This window comes from Nyctereutes procyonoides, unplaced genomic scaffold (assembly GCF_905146905.1).
Source record: "Nyctereutes procyonoides isolate TBG_1078 unplaced genomic scaffold, NYPRO_anot_genome, whole genome shotgun sequence".
Classification (NCBI taxonomy): Eukaryota; Metazoa; Chordata; class Mammalia; order Carnivora; family Canidae; genus Nyctereutes; species Nyctereutes procyonoides.
Genome location: NW_026575033.1, coordinates 12,142,847 through 12,156,087, shown reverse-complemented (window position 1 = coordinate 12,156,087; position 13,241 = coordinate 12,142,847). Strand labels below are relative to the sequence as shown.

At 36.3% G+C, this 13,241-nt stretch overlaps 1 protein-coding gene across 8 annotated transcripts in view; it reads right to left on the bottom strand.

The window, feature by feature from the left end:
• The window catches only part of FRY (FRY microtubule binding protein), a 428,026-nt gene that overhangs the window by 159,812 nt on the left and 254,973 nt on the right, over window positions 1-13,241 (bottom strand). For all 8 annotated transcript variants that reach the window (XM_055317436.1, XM_055317438.1, XM_055317431.1 and 5 more), the window contains 7 exons: window positions 12,891-12,981; window positions 12,588-12,667; window positions 12,269-12,349; window positions 6,935-7,103; window positions 4,217-4,309; window positions 4,027-4,125; window positions 2,342-2,443 (listed from right to left, as the gene is read on the bottom strand). In XM_055317436.1, coding sequence (XP_055173411.1) covers window positions 2,342-2,443; window positions 4,027-4,125; window positions 4,217-4,309; window positions 6,935-7,103; window positions 12,269-12,349; window positions 12,588-12,667; window positions 12,891-12,981 — 715 coding nt within the window. The remainder of the gene's footprint in view (window positions 1-2,341; window positions 2,444-4,026; window positions 4,126-4,216; window positions 4,310-6,934; window positions 7,104-12,268; window positions 12,350-12,587; window positions 12,668-12,890; window positions 12,982-13,241) is intronic.

Here is a 13,241-nt window from a genome sequence, read left to right as displayed (position 1 = left end):
TTGTAACTCATCAAGGATCTTTTTATATCTTTTAGCCTTGGGGTGGTGAATTCCAACAATTCATTACCCATAAAGTAAAATATCATTGACTTAACTTGGCCTCATAACTATTTCTTTCATGCTTCATGGGGTCTCTAACTTCCATAAATGGCACAGGTATCACTCTACTCTCAACTTTTATATCCCTCACTCTCTCTAGCATACATTTTGAAATTTTGTTACATATCCCCCAATGAAATGCTAAACTCCTCAAGGACAGAGACTCTATTCTATAGCTAGTTTTAATATAGTTAACTTCCCCTATGTGTCCCACTTCCAGCACCTTCCCTAGCACCTTACGCAGTGGGCACTTCATACCTACTGGGTGACTTCAGTGGAATTCTGGAATTTGGTTCAGCCTCTACTATCAACTCTATACACTCTTTCTGATCTCACCATGGCCATTCTCATAGAAATCCTAATGCTGAATGTTTGCATAGTGATATACTATCAGCTTGTAGCCCCACTTCTCACTGGGCCATTTATAACCCTGTTATTAAGTCTTTTTTGGTGGGTTTTGATTAAAGACCAATATTTTAACTTTGAAGCAATAATATTCCAAAGTAAGATTATGCCACTATGTTTCAAAAGCTCATACTTTAAACAAAAAAAATTGGTTTTTTGGCCACAACAATAAATCGTCATGCAAAGTATTATTTTAATTCTAACTAAAATTCATCATAAACATACTGATCATAATATATACAGGACAATGCACTGTAAACATTCTTAATTAATTCTCTTCTTTGTTTTGGGCAAAATGACCACTTCTACCTGTGTGAAATGTAAATGAACAAATATATTTTCAACTAGAACTGAGTAAGTTAAAAGTGGGCCAAACAACAAAATGACATTGAGCTGTGTGTTAGAGATGTATGCATAAATCCCTAAGTAAAATCTCTGAGACTGGTTATTATATAATCGTTGATAACTCTAAAAAGCTTTTTGTTTTTCAGAACACTTAAAAGCTTAATTCTATATCCATTGCTATTATATTTCATTGCCAATTTGAAGAAAATCAATGATTCTAATCTTGGATTTCACAATCAGTGCTTAAAACAGCTCTAATGTAGATTACTATATAATTATGGTAAATGCCAAAATAATATAATTAATCTTAACCACTCACTAAATTAAAGTGTCTTAGAACAGAAAAGATAAGGCAACATGTATAAGCACATACAGGATTGGATAATTATGTATATTTCAAAAATTCTAAAGCAGTAAATATCAAACTCATAGAAGAACATCAAGACACAACTGGAAACAACTGGAAAATGTACACTGCTTGCACTTACATTAGGGTTGATTTATTTAGTTGTCTTTTATCAATAGGTCACTAAAACTTAAAATATGTTTACCACTTAAAAGTTATAAAGCCAATTTTAAAGCTAATCATTATGGTAGTTTTAACTGTAGGTTCCTCAGTTTTAGGAAAGATTACTTCATCTGTCTCACGACTCAGCACCTGTGCTGTCTATCTGCACAGTGCTTGTTCAATGGATGCCTAGGGCTGATGACTGTCACGTGGCTTGAAGAGAATACCTTCAAATAATTACAAAGAACACTGACAGGAAATAAGTATTCTTTGTGATTGGGGTCAATCCTCCCACAGAAAGGAACTTCTTCCCTCAAATATTTTCCTAGATGGGGGGCGGGGGGCAGAGGAAGGATGCAGGAAGTACAGGTGAGCTTCTGAAATCAATTCACTTGGTTCTGCCAATGAAGTGGGTCTCCCCCCACCTTTAAAAAAATCATTTAGATACAATGTGACAATTAATACATATACAAGGGTATTTAATTTTACCCTTAAAGTGATCCTAATTAGGAAAGATTTCCCAAATTTGGAGTGATTTCTCCAATCCCTAGTCATCTTCTAAGATTGACTATATTTGGGGGTGCTTGGATAGCTCAGTTGGTTAAGTGTCTGACTCTTCATTTCGGCTCAGCTCATGATCTCAGGGTCACAGGATCAAGTCCCACGTTGGGCTCTGTGCTCAGTAGGGAGTCTGCTTGAGATTCTCTCTCCCTCTCTCCCTGTGCTCCTCTCTCACCCCAAACTCTGTCCCTCTCTCCCTGTGCCCCTCCCTCACCCCAAACTCTCTCACTCTCCCTCAATAAATAAATAACATAACATAAAATTGACTATATTTAATAAGGAGAACTCAATATTTTTTTCATTATCTCAAGAGTATCAGATAATTACCCTGTAAACATCATGAATCACTCTCAGAAGCACATATGTCAGTCTTGGACACATATTTAGTTTATAAAAGACTTTTTTGAACTGACAAATACTAACTTTAAGGTTGGATAAGCAGTTGTTGAGGAAAATATGCCACCTGTTCAGGAACAGCTGCTTTTGACTGACACAAAGAAGACAGGTCACCAGTGGGTACAGGGCCTGAGGAGAAAGAAGATGAGGTCACAAGATGATTTATATTTCAACAAACCAGGTAACACATGCTCTCTGGAATTGCTACCTATCCATCTCCCTCTGTAGGCCAAAATAAACAGGACGCTTTATAACACAAGGCTCAGTGGGGGCCATGCAGAGGTAGGCATTTTGCAAATGCTTTCTGATGATGATGGGGGTGGAATTATCTAGAATTATAAAGTGTATAATAAGTTTCATGTATAATAAGTGGAAACCTGATTCACTGATTTAGAATCTTCACTTTTGAATTTTAAAAACAAACTCATTATCTTAAGATCACTCTCAGAAAGAAAGAAAGTAGGAAGGCATACTAATTTTAAAGATGTTATTGGGGTTTTTGCTCATAAACATCTACTAGCTTGTCCTTGTTTTGGAGGTAGGTGTATATATTTTCTTTCGCATGCAATCTTCCTGTAATTAAGAAAGATTCCTAAAAGAATGTTATTGCATTGGTAAACTCCACCAAGACAAATTTAACCACAGGAGGAATTTGCTTACGAGTGAATAAACAGAGGTGCTACTGTGCTTTTCCTGCCTAACTGGGCTGATTTCCCACAGTAGCTGAAGAAGATAGAAAAGCTGATGAGTGGCCACCCAAAAAATATATATGCAGAACCCATTGCCATTCTACTGAACCAGATAGCATATACCTTTATGGTATCTAAAAAATTAGGGCTAGTGAAGATTCAAACAAAAATAAAACTGGCTCATCCATTAAGCTGAATTAGCAAAAGATTATTGCCACAATGAGATTCAGTGCTTAACAATCCACTAACTTAATTTTTTTTATTCACTTGGTTTTAAACTGACTTTGAACTATGCTACCATTGAGTGTAACTCTAATTCTAGGCAGTCATCTAAAAAAAAAAAAATTCTAGTGGTTAGTCACAATGACTGACCATAGAAGTAGAAAATAAGCATATCTGTCACCACTGCCAGCAAAGCAACTCTCAATAATAGCTCAAATAATGGTGGCTATGCTCATATTTTGAAGACTGGCATAAACTGTGCCAGCTAAGTAACCTGCTTCCTCTATACTATCACAAGAATAGCTCATATGTCATGTCGATTAATAAACCAGAGCCTTATTTACCACTAAGGGCAAAAGGTTGTGATAGTTTAAAAGACTTGTCTCTCTCTCAACTCCCTTTGCTGCCTGCTTCCATTTTGATTTAGAACATAAGGATAGGAATGAACCAGTGAAGACTTCTGGGGATCGAAAAGATAAACTATTATTATAAACTTTGACTTTTAGATTGGAAAAAATACTCAAAACAAAAATCAAGTTAATCCAGTCTTGAAAATAAAGAACAGAATCTTAGGATGAGAAGGGTCATCTGAGATGACATGGTCTAATCCCCTTATATTATCGTGATCCAGTTATGGTCAACGTTAAGTGCAAGCTCCAAATTTTGAAACACTTCCTTTTTTGGGCGAGAGCTGCAGGTAATCCTCCCATTTGAGGGACCCTTATGACTCTCAAATAGATTTCAGCCTAAGGATTTTATCCTCTATAGTTTTGTGTTTTGGATTTTCTCAGAGTTACTAACCAACGAATGCTTCTTTCGAGAAGAAAGTTCCAGTGTGGTGTCATATAGGCTTTCAACAAAGTTTCTAAGGCAGGGAACATTTACTTCATTTTTAACAGCCTAAAAAAATAGAGACACATGTTGATGTCAAATTAATGAAATTGGTGATTCTCTAATCCAATTTGAAGAAGTTCTTAAAAACATAACTCACAGCAGCAACTGGGACGAGAATTTCAACAAAAAGCCCAGCCAAGGCATGCTTGATATCTTTGTCTTTGACCTCGAGGAAATAATGTGCACATTCCTAGGAAGCAGAAAAAAGCATAAAGGAGGGAGAACAGATTGAAATGTGCCCAGAAAATGTACTAAAACAAATTAAAGGAAGCAGCTATTAATTCAATCATACACACCAACATAGAATATTCCATAATCCATTAAAGAAAATCACTGGATTCTAGCATTTATACTTAAATTCAAAATGGCCTCAAAACAAACAAATAAACAAACAAAATGGCCTCAATGACATTTTGCAAAACTGGTTTTCTCACTCTCCTCGTTCTATCTCAAATAATTGTGCCAAAAGGAGAAAGCATCTACAACTAGCAAGCAGATATTCATCCACTGACTTATTGATTGATCCATTCAGACATTCATTGCTGACAAATTTCTATTGACCACCTACTGTGCGTGGAGCCCTGGTCCTTGATTAATCCACAAACACAGATCCCCAGAGAAGGTAAACATGGGAAGAGAGGCAGAAGATATTAAACTTATTTTGGGCCCTGTGTCAGCCCCAGGCACAGAGCTGTTTACTTTTTAGCTCTGACATTTTAGGTGTGTTTATTATTCAGATAGTTTCATAAGCAAGTCTGGAATGTTTTCCTCCCCCACCTAAAGCAAGAAACCTTTAGAACAGTTCCTCAAGCAAGGATATCTTTGGCTGGGGACTACTATCTATGAAAGGGTATTTTTGGTGGCCCAGAAAATCATTTGTAAGTAAATTTAGAATTTTAATGTTTAGAATTCCACCAGCCCCTTTCTCCTTCCTGGCCTTTTTGGTAGTAAAATACTGTGCTCTTTTTTAGGTATTGTTTTCATGGAAGGGTCCAAGGCTCCATGTATTTGTGGCAATATCTTAGTATCTATATTAGCTATTATACTTACTTTCAGTCAATCCTGGGACCTGTGCCAACAAAAGTCACTAAAATTCCTAGTCTACTGATTCTATACTAAGAAGGGCATTGCCAACATGGAAAGTCACTGAGATGGCTTCCCTAATACAAAATGGTGCTTCATGGCTCCTAGAATTGCAGTCCTTTTCATACATTATTTTGTATATGTGTGTAAATATTCTTTCAAATCATCATTCAAATACATGGATACATGAATTATTCATATGAGAGGATAAAAATAATTAACAGTTACTAAGTGCTTACCATGTGCCAAGAATCCTCAGAGCCACCTTCTAAAGCTAGTGCCATTATCACTACTTTGCACAAAGGTAAGTGAGGCTGGGAGGGGTTAAGGGTGACTTTCCCAAGGTCCCAGTGCTGAAGCTTGAATTTAAACCCGAAAAGTGTGATACATCTTTTTTTTTAAACAGCTTCACTGAGATATATGCAATTCACTCAAAGTGTACAATTCAATGGCTTTTAGTATATTCACAATTGTACATTTATCACCATAATCAAATTTAGAACCTTTTCATTATCCTCCAAAGAAACTCTGTACTGTTTAGCAGTCATTTCCAACCTCTCTATCCACTCTCCCTGCCTCCAAGCCCTACACAATCACTTCCTGTCTTTAAGGATTTGCCTATTTGAGATATTCAATATAAATGCAATCATAAAATATGTGGCCTTTTGTGTCTGACTTCTTTTACTTAGCATAGTATTTTCAAGGTACATTCATGTTATAGTGTATATCAGTACTCCATTCCTTTATATGGCCAAATAATATTCCCTTATATGGATATACCACACTTTGTTTATTTGTTCATTGGTTGATCAACATTTGGGCTGTATTCACTTTTGTGTTATTACAAATAATACTGCTATGAACATCTGCATTCAAGTTTTTGTGTGAATGTATATTTTCATTTCTCTTGGATATATACCTAGAAGTAGAATTGCTGATTACATACCAATTCTAGATTTAACCATTGAGGAACTGACAAACTATTTTCCAAAGTTGTTATGCCATTTTCTATTCCCATCAGCAGTATACGAGGGTTCCAATTTCTCTACATCCACACTTGCTGTTATCTTTTTTATTATAGCCGTTTTAGTGCGTATGAAGTGGTACAGCCTATGCACACAATCCCCATGTCTAAGCTCTTCATTGATAAAGACCCTCACTTAATCTAGTTCATGGAAGCATTAGAGAAAGCTCTATAAATTCTAACAGAGCCAGGTGCTCTGCAAAATCCACATTAGCAACAATTCTTTTGTTAGTACATAATATGAGGAACACTGCATCACTGACACCTAAACCTGTATGGTTTGGTAGATTTTTTAAACACTGATTCTCTTTTATAGTGAGAATAAAAAATCTTCATTATTTAAAGTTCTGATGCTATGAATGTTAATAGCCACCGTGATGCTATCAATTATAAAAAGTAGAAAGTCAGCTATATTTTATTCATAGATCAATATGCAGCTGATGAGTAGAAAGAGGAAAAAAACGTCAACAAATAAGACATTTCACTATATACCCTACCTCAAAAGTGATATGAAAGCTGAAAAGTGAAATTATCTGCCTGCAGCTCTATTACTTGCTTATAAAGCACGTTATGAATTTCTGAGGAAAAAGTAGGACTTCTCCCACACTGACCAGTGAATGTGCTTTCACATTCCAAGTCAGTTATTCTGATGACAGGAGGTGTTCAGAATGATAGCCCCTTGGTTCTCCTGCCCAAGGTATTACCTACCTGCATAAACTGAAGAGAGGCCTCAAAGTCCTCCACTGGATACATCTTAATTCGAAAGAATTTCATCCCCATTATCAAGCTGATAATGCTTTGAACAACATATGGGCTCTGCTCTTTGTACCGTAATTCTTTGAGTTCTGCCATAAATTTCTTCTTTACAGCAGGGAATCTAAGAAGAGAACAGGAGTGGTTTATCAAATAATGGCTATGGAAGTGACCATAACAGAGGCCTCCAGCATCTAGGAGTGCCAGGGCACAGTGACCGGCATCCTTTGTATCAGTTGAAGTACATGGTTGCCATTTTGTAAGGATTTGATATTGGGGATTTGGTAAAGAATACCATCTTCTCCTTTCTTCTCTTATTCTCTAAGATGTTCAATATTTCCTTCAGGCAGGGAGAAGATCTAGGGTTATTCAGATCCTCTCAAAATGCCCCAGTTCTTAAATTGAGCAGGACAAAATTCTCCATTTCCTCAGGCTTAGCAATTTCCAACACACTTGTAGACCCCAAGAGCCTGAAGGATCTCTAATTATAAGCCTCTGAGCAATATCACAGGCCAGCTATTTCTGACAATGACAGCAAATACTGCCAAGAAATGTTCCTAATCCATTTCCAAAGTTTTCTGTTGTTTCTTTTATAGTTTTAGGTTAATGATCATTGAAAAAAATGTTTTTAGGTGTAGGAAAATCTACTAAGAAAAAATTAAAATCAAATCTAAAAGATGAATAAGCTTCTTCTACATGCATGGGACGTTACAACTAAAAAGACACAGTCCACAAGGAATTTAAGGCATCCATATTGTTTAAAGTAAAATATTAATTAATAATATTAATCATAACATTATTATATAAGATTATTAAAAAAGAATAGATCCGGGGATCCCTGGGTGGTTCAGCGGTTTAGCATCTGCCTTTGGCACAGGGCGCGATCCTGAAGTCCCAGGATCGAGTCCCGCGTCGGGCTCCCGGCATGGAGCCTGCTTCTCCCTCTGCCTGTGTCTCTGCCTCTCTCTCTCTCTCTCTCTCTATCATGAATAAATAAATAAAATCTTAAAAAAAATAGATCCTAAGAGGATGGAAATAGTAGCAAATCTGCAAAGTACCCAAGGCAGAGGAACATTTACATAAAAGTGATCCCAACTATTTCTGAAATGGCTGGTTAAAAGAAAAAGGAAAGCATTCTAAAACTCATTGTGTTTTGCTTCCTGAGACTATCACCCTGAGGCTCTAAATATGTGAAAAGGTCAATTAGAAGCAAGGCATGATTAAAGAGCATTATTATGGTTATAAAAATTAAAGGCCAACTAACAGAATCCTGGAAGGTTGAAATAACAACTCTTGACAGCTCAAGGTAGACACTTTAGGACAAATAGCGTAGACAGTAAACATGAAGATATTATTTAGCAAAGGAAGTACAAGAGGAGAATGATTGGCAAGTTGGTTTCAGAGACTTGATGACAGCTGGCCATTTTCTTGTTCTTGGCTCAGGTGCAGGAGATTACATGGTGCTCATCTGGTAATAATTTGTCAAAACCATATTTTTCTAAACCAATGTACAGATTTTTCTTCATGTTTGTTACATATATTTTACAATAAGAGAGGTTTCTAAGAAGGCATTGGGGCAGAAAATATAAAATCCAAATTCCAGTGTCATCTTTCTTTTCTACTTCTTATGGAGTAGGAAATAATCTGATGCTGAAGACGGTCATGATGACAGCTACAAGCAGATATCCAGCACCTATAATATGCCAAGCAAAGTTCACTGAACCCTACATTTCATCTTCATGATCATTTAATCCTTACAACTTGAGCAAGGTACTATTATTATACCCTTTTTACAGAAAAGGAACTTGAGGCTGAGACTTCTTAATGTGATAAAGTCACACAGCTGGTAAGTGGAGGAGCCAGAATTTCAAGTCAAATGTCTGGCTCTAGAGTCCCTACGCTTAATCTCTGTGCTATGTTATGTCTGGACCAGTGGTTTCTCAAACTGTTGCCTCCAGATTAGCTGCATCAGCGTTGCATGAGAACTTGTGAGAAACTCTCATTATTGGCCTACACCACACCTACCAAATAGAAACTCTGGGGGTGAGTTCCAGTAATCTTGTTTAACCACCCTAGAGGTGATTCAGATGTGCTGAAGTTTATGAAGTCCTGCTCTGGACTAGGAATAACAATAAGGTATATTTATAAGATGTTTTCTATTTTATGTACATTATATTCTTTTTACATTTTTACCTTCACAAAAATGCACTGATTCAGGCAGTGAATGCATTTCCATTTTACAAAAGAAGAAACAAATTTGGAAGATCAACATGACAAGGAAGACTCACCCCCCCCCCAAAAAAAAGACTCAAACCTGGAATTTCCACTATACTCCAGCTCCTTACATTGTCATGAACTATGAAATAAACTCACTGCCCTAAGAACAGTGTACAGTTTGGGAAGATAAAACAATGTAGAATCGACCATGAACCATGCAACTAATAATAACAATAATTATTATTGTTTATCATGAGTTATGAAATAAAGTCACTTCCCTAAGAAGACTGCACAGTTTGGGAAGATAAAACAATGCAGAAATGACCATGAACCATGCAAATAATAATAATAATAATAATAATTATTATTATTATTATTTGTGAGTTGTGTTCTCAAGTGCCTGACCCTTTGCTCAGATCTCGCTGATTTTTCCAGGAGGTGGAATGGTCAGGCCCAATCACTTTCACATATTTTACATTGCCTTTTATGGGAATTATACACTTAAAGAGGCTGTAGGGCATAGGAGAATTAAAAGGCTCTTTTCAGCTAGAAAATTAGAGATTTCTGGGCATTTGAGTTCGGGTAAAGGCTGAGTCTTTAATCAGTGATGATAAAGGATGGGAGGAAGAGATTACATTATTGCTAGTAAAATAAAAAATAGTGATTTTGCTGAAACTTAAAGACTGAAACTATGAGTTAATAACTAAAATCATAATGAAGAAAATATTTCATATGCATTACTACTGGGAGCTAGATGTAAAGTCTAAAATTAGAATTGTTACATTACTTCTTCATTAAAAAAAAAAAAAAGATAACCACCCTGTACTAGATAAGCATACATCCTTTCCCCGCCTGAGAACAAAGGAAACACTACTTTTCTAAGGCAATGACAAAGTAATGTTCCTGGCATATTCATGAAAAGGAAGCAAGGTGATAATCTGGATTATGATACCAGTTTAAGATTGTACTATCTAGGGATCCCTGGGTGGCGCAGCGGTTTGGCGCCTGCCTTTGGCCCAGGGCGTGATCCTGGAGACCCGGGATCGAATCCCACGTCGGGCTCCCGATGCATGGAGCCTGCTTCTCCCTCTACCTGTGTCTCTGCCTCTCTCTCTCTCTCTGTATGACTATCGTAAATAAAAAAAATAAAAATTAAAAAAAAAAAGATTGTACTATCTATCAGTAAAGATTATCTATAACTTGACTGGTTAAGAATATCATTGTGATTACTATACTTTACTGCAGTTATTGTAAGAGGACTGACCAAGGGGTTCTCTTATGACTGGAAAGTACTGGAGTATCGTCCAAATTGAGACATTTCATATACCCGACTATTGCAGAATTGGGACAAATACTGACATCATGGAAATTAAAATAAGCCATGGTTGGCAGGAAAACACTAGCTTAGTGGATCATATAAATCTAGCCTAATACAGAGATTCCTATAACCTTAGAATGTTGCTTAGTTATGACATTGTTTTTCAATTCATTCACAGCCAACTCAAAATCAGTATTGCTAAGGAAGGTCATTCTACAGTAATCGATATTGTTAGGCATAATTCACAAAAACTAAAACCAAACCAAAACAAAAAAACACAAAAGGCCATTTTTGGCAAATTAAATTTTCCAAATGATAGTATAAGAGAATTACAGAAGGGAAAATTACAGAAGGAATTACATTGGAATATGTCCAGATTTTCAGGATTTGACACAAATCAGCCAAATACATATCAAAACTCATTTTTCTTATCTTTTCTAGGAATGGGGTAAGACACACATCAGCTTGCTAGGTAACTGGAGCTTCTCCCTTCAAAATGCCAATACTTTTATCATTCAATTGCAATAGAAAAAGATGTATTGGGCTTTGTTTTTTTTTGGTAGATGACCCAGGAACCCCAGTTATGACAATGGGCTGCAATAAAAGTGCAATACAATCTCATGCAAATGGCTCAGATAGCACTACTATTTAGTTCTTATGTATGCTTTGGCTACCTCTTTCGTCTCTGTTGCTGCCAGTCTTTGAGCTTGAGATTTCTCACTGGCATCAGTGTATCTACCTCTCTCCCATCTAACACTGATGTTTTATGTGTTAGAAGAAAAATACCTAATTGATATGAATAGATAAACCTGCTTGGGGTAAATAAGTCACATGGAAGAGTTTTGGGGGTCTGTTTTCCTGAGTTCTTGTCTGTTTTGGCTAGGTGATGTTGCTGAGTAAGTACTTTTTACAAAATTTTGGGTTTTTTTTGATAAACTGGATATTTCCATGCATGCTACTAAGTTAGGAAATTTCATCTCTTGGAGGACTTTCTGAGGACTGCATTGCACAAGCATCAGGGCATCACTGTTACTTTAAGTTCACCTCTTGGCCTGGATTCATATTTTGTCTCTGGCTCATTTTTCCTAACCTAGGCATTGAGGATTTTGTCTGATTTGCCTCAGGGTGGAATAAGATGAAGATGGGTGAATAAGATGTGACATCACTTTTGGAAGAAGTATATTATTGCTAATAGTCTAATACCACTTTGTTCTAGCCTGCTAAGTAGTGTTATGGGCCAGATAAATTTAGCAATGAGAATTTTCCCCCAACTTGTTTCCATGACAGAGTCTGGGACATTTTTAGCTCAGCTGAATTAAATAAGGTCTATAGTAAAGGGACATTCTAGAATGGAATTTTCCCATTCACAGATGATTTATATTGTAACTGCCCACTCATGGAATATAGAAAACAAAACTTCTAAAACCGGTAAACTTGTTTGGAATATTTGGGCAGAGAGAAAAGTAATGTGGTTAGTCCATTTCTTTCTTTGATGTCGTAGTCTGAAAAACTCATGGACTCCTGATGGAACCTGGCTCAACTGCCATGTAAAAAAGATTATGGAGAAAACAATTGAAAACAGACTCAGTACTTGCATCGAGGGAGCTTTTAGTCCATTTCACAGACATGGCACCCAAAGCTAAAAGGACCCTAGTTCTCTGCAAGCTCACACAAAATCCCTTCCTGAGAGCAGGGCTGGGCTGTAATAGAAGAGGCATTTGAGTTCTTACTGTAAAGGACTGATGTTCACTTACTTAGCTTGTGCCAACACTCCAATGACTTCTGCATACAGGTCTGCCACAATGTGCATATTGCCAGTGTTAGGACCAAGGTACCTAAATAAGATATGATTAGACAAGTGAGAGATCCCCAGTCATCCAAAAATAGCACTTGTTTTATTATTTTTTTTATTTTTATTTTTATTTTTTTTAATAAATTAATTTTTATTGGTGTTCAATTTACCAACATACAGAATAACACCCAGTGCTCATCCCGTCAAGTGTCCCCCTCCGTAGCACTTGTTTTAGAGTCAAGTACCAAACTTCAAAATTCTAAGGAGAGAAATTACTTTACCCTTCTTTGTACTTAAAGTGCTTGAAAGCCAAATTAATAACATCATGTATTAGACTGTCTATTACAGGATGAAGTGGAATCTGAAAAGAAAAAAAAATTAGATGGCTCTTAACTTGGAAGAGAATATTAAAGATCAAATCAGTAACAGTACTTCTAGAAACTATATATGGCCTTTAGCAATCAATAAACATAGTTCACATGACCCAGTATTTGGAATTCATGAACAACTTAAAACAGATTTTTAAAATGTAAGTGGTTTTCAGATAAATTTTATCTAAAAGAAACATTAAATTACTGACCTACCTGTTTCAAAACTTCTATTAATACTAAGGAAAAAATAAAATCAATGGCGAGGTCCCGTCTTTCCATTAAATAATCTCGCTGTTGTTCGTCACTGTAAAATTTAAAATATTCACATTCAGTGGCATTGAAGATATTTTCAGAGTGATACAATTCATCAGACATCGAGGGCTCATTCCCAATGGACTGCACACCACTTCTGCTATTACAAGACTGCAGTGGTAAACATATGCTAACGCTTTTTATAATCAGTGAGGTGTAGGGAACTCACATCAGATCAGAATATTTGACTTCAAATTTCAACTTTTCCATAACGTCAACTTGAGTGGCTACTTGAGAATCTACAACCTCATT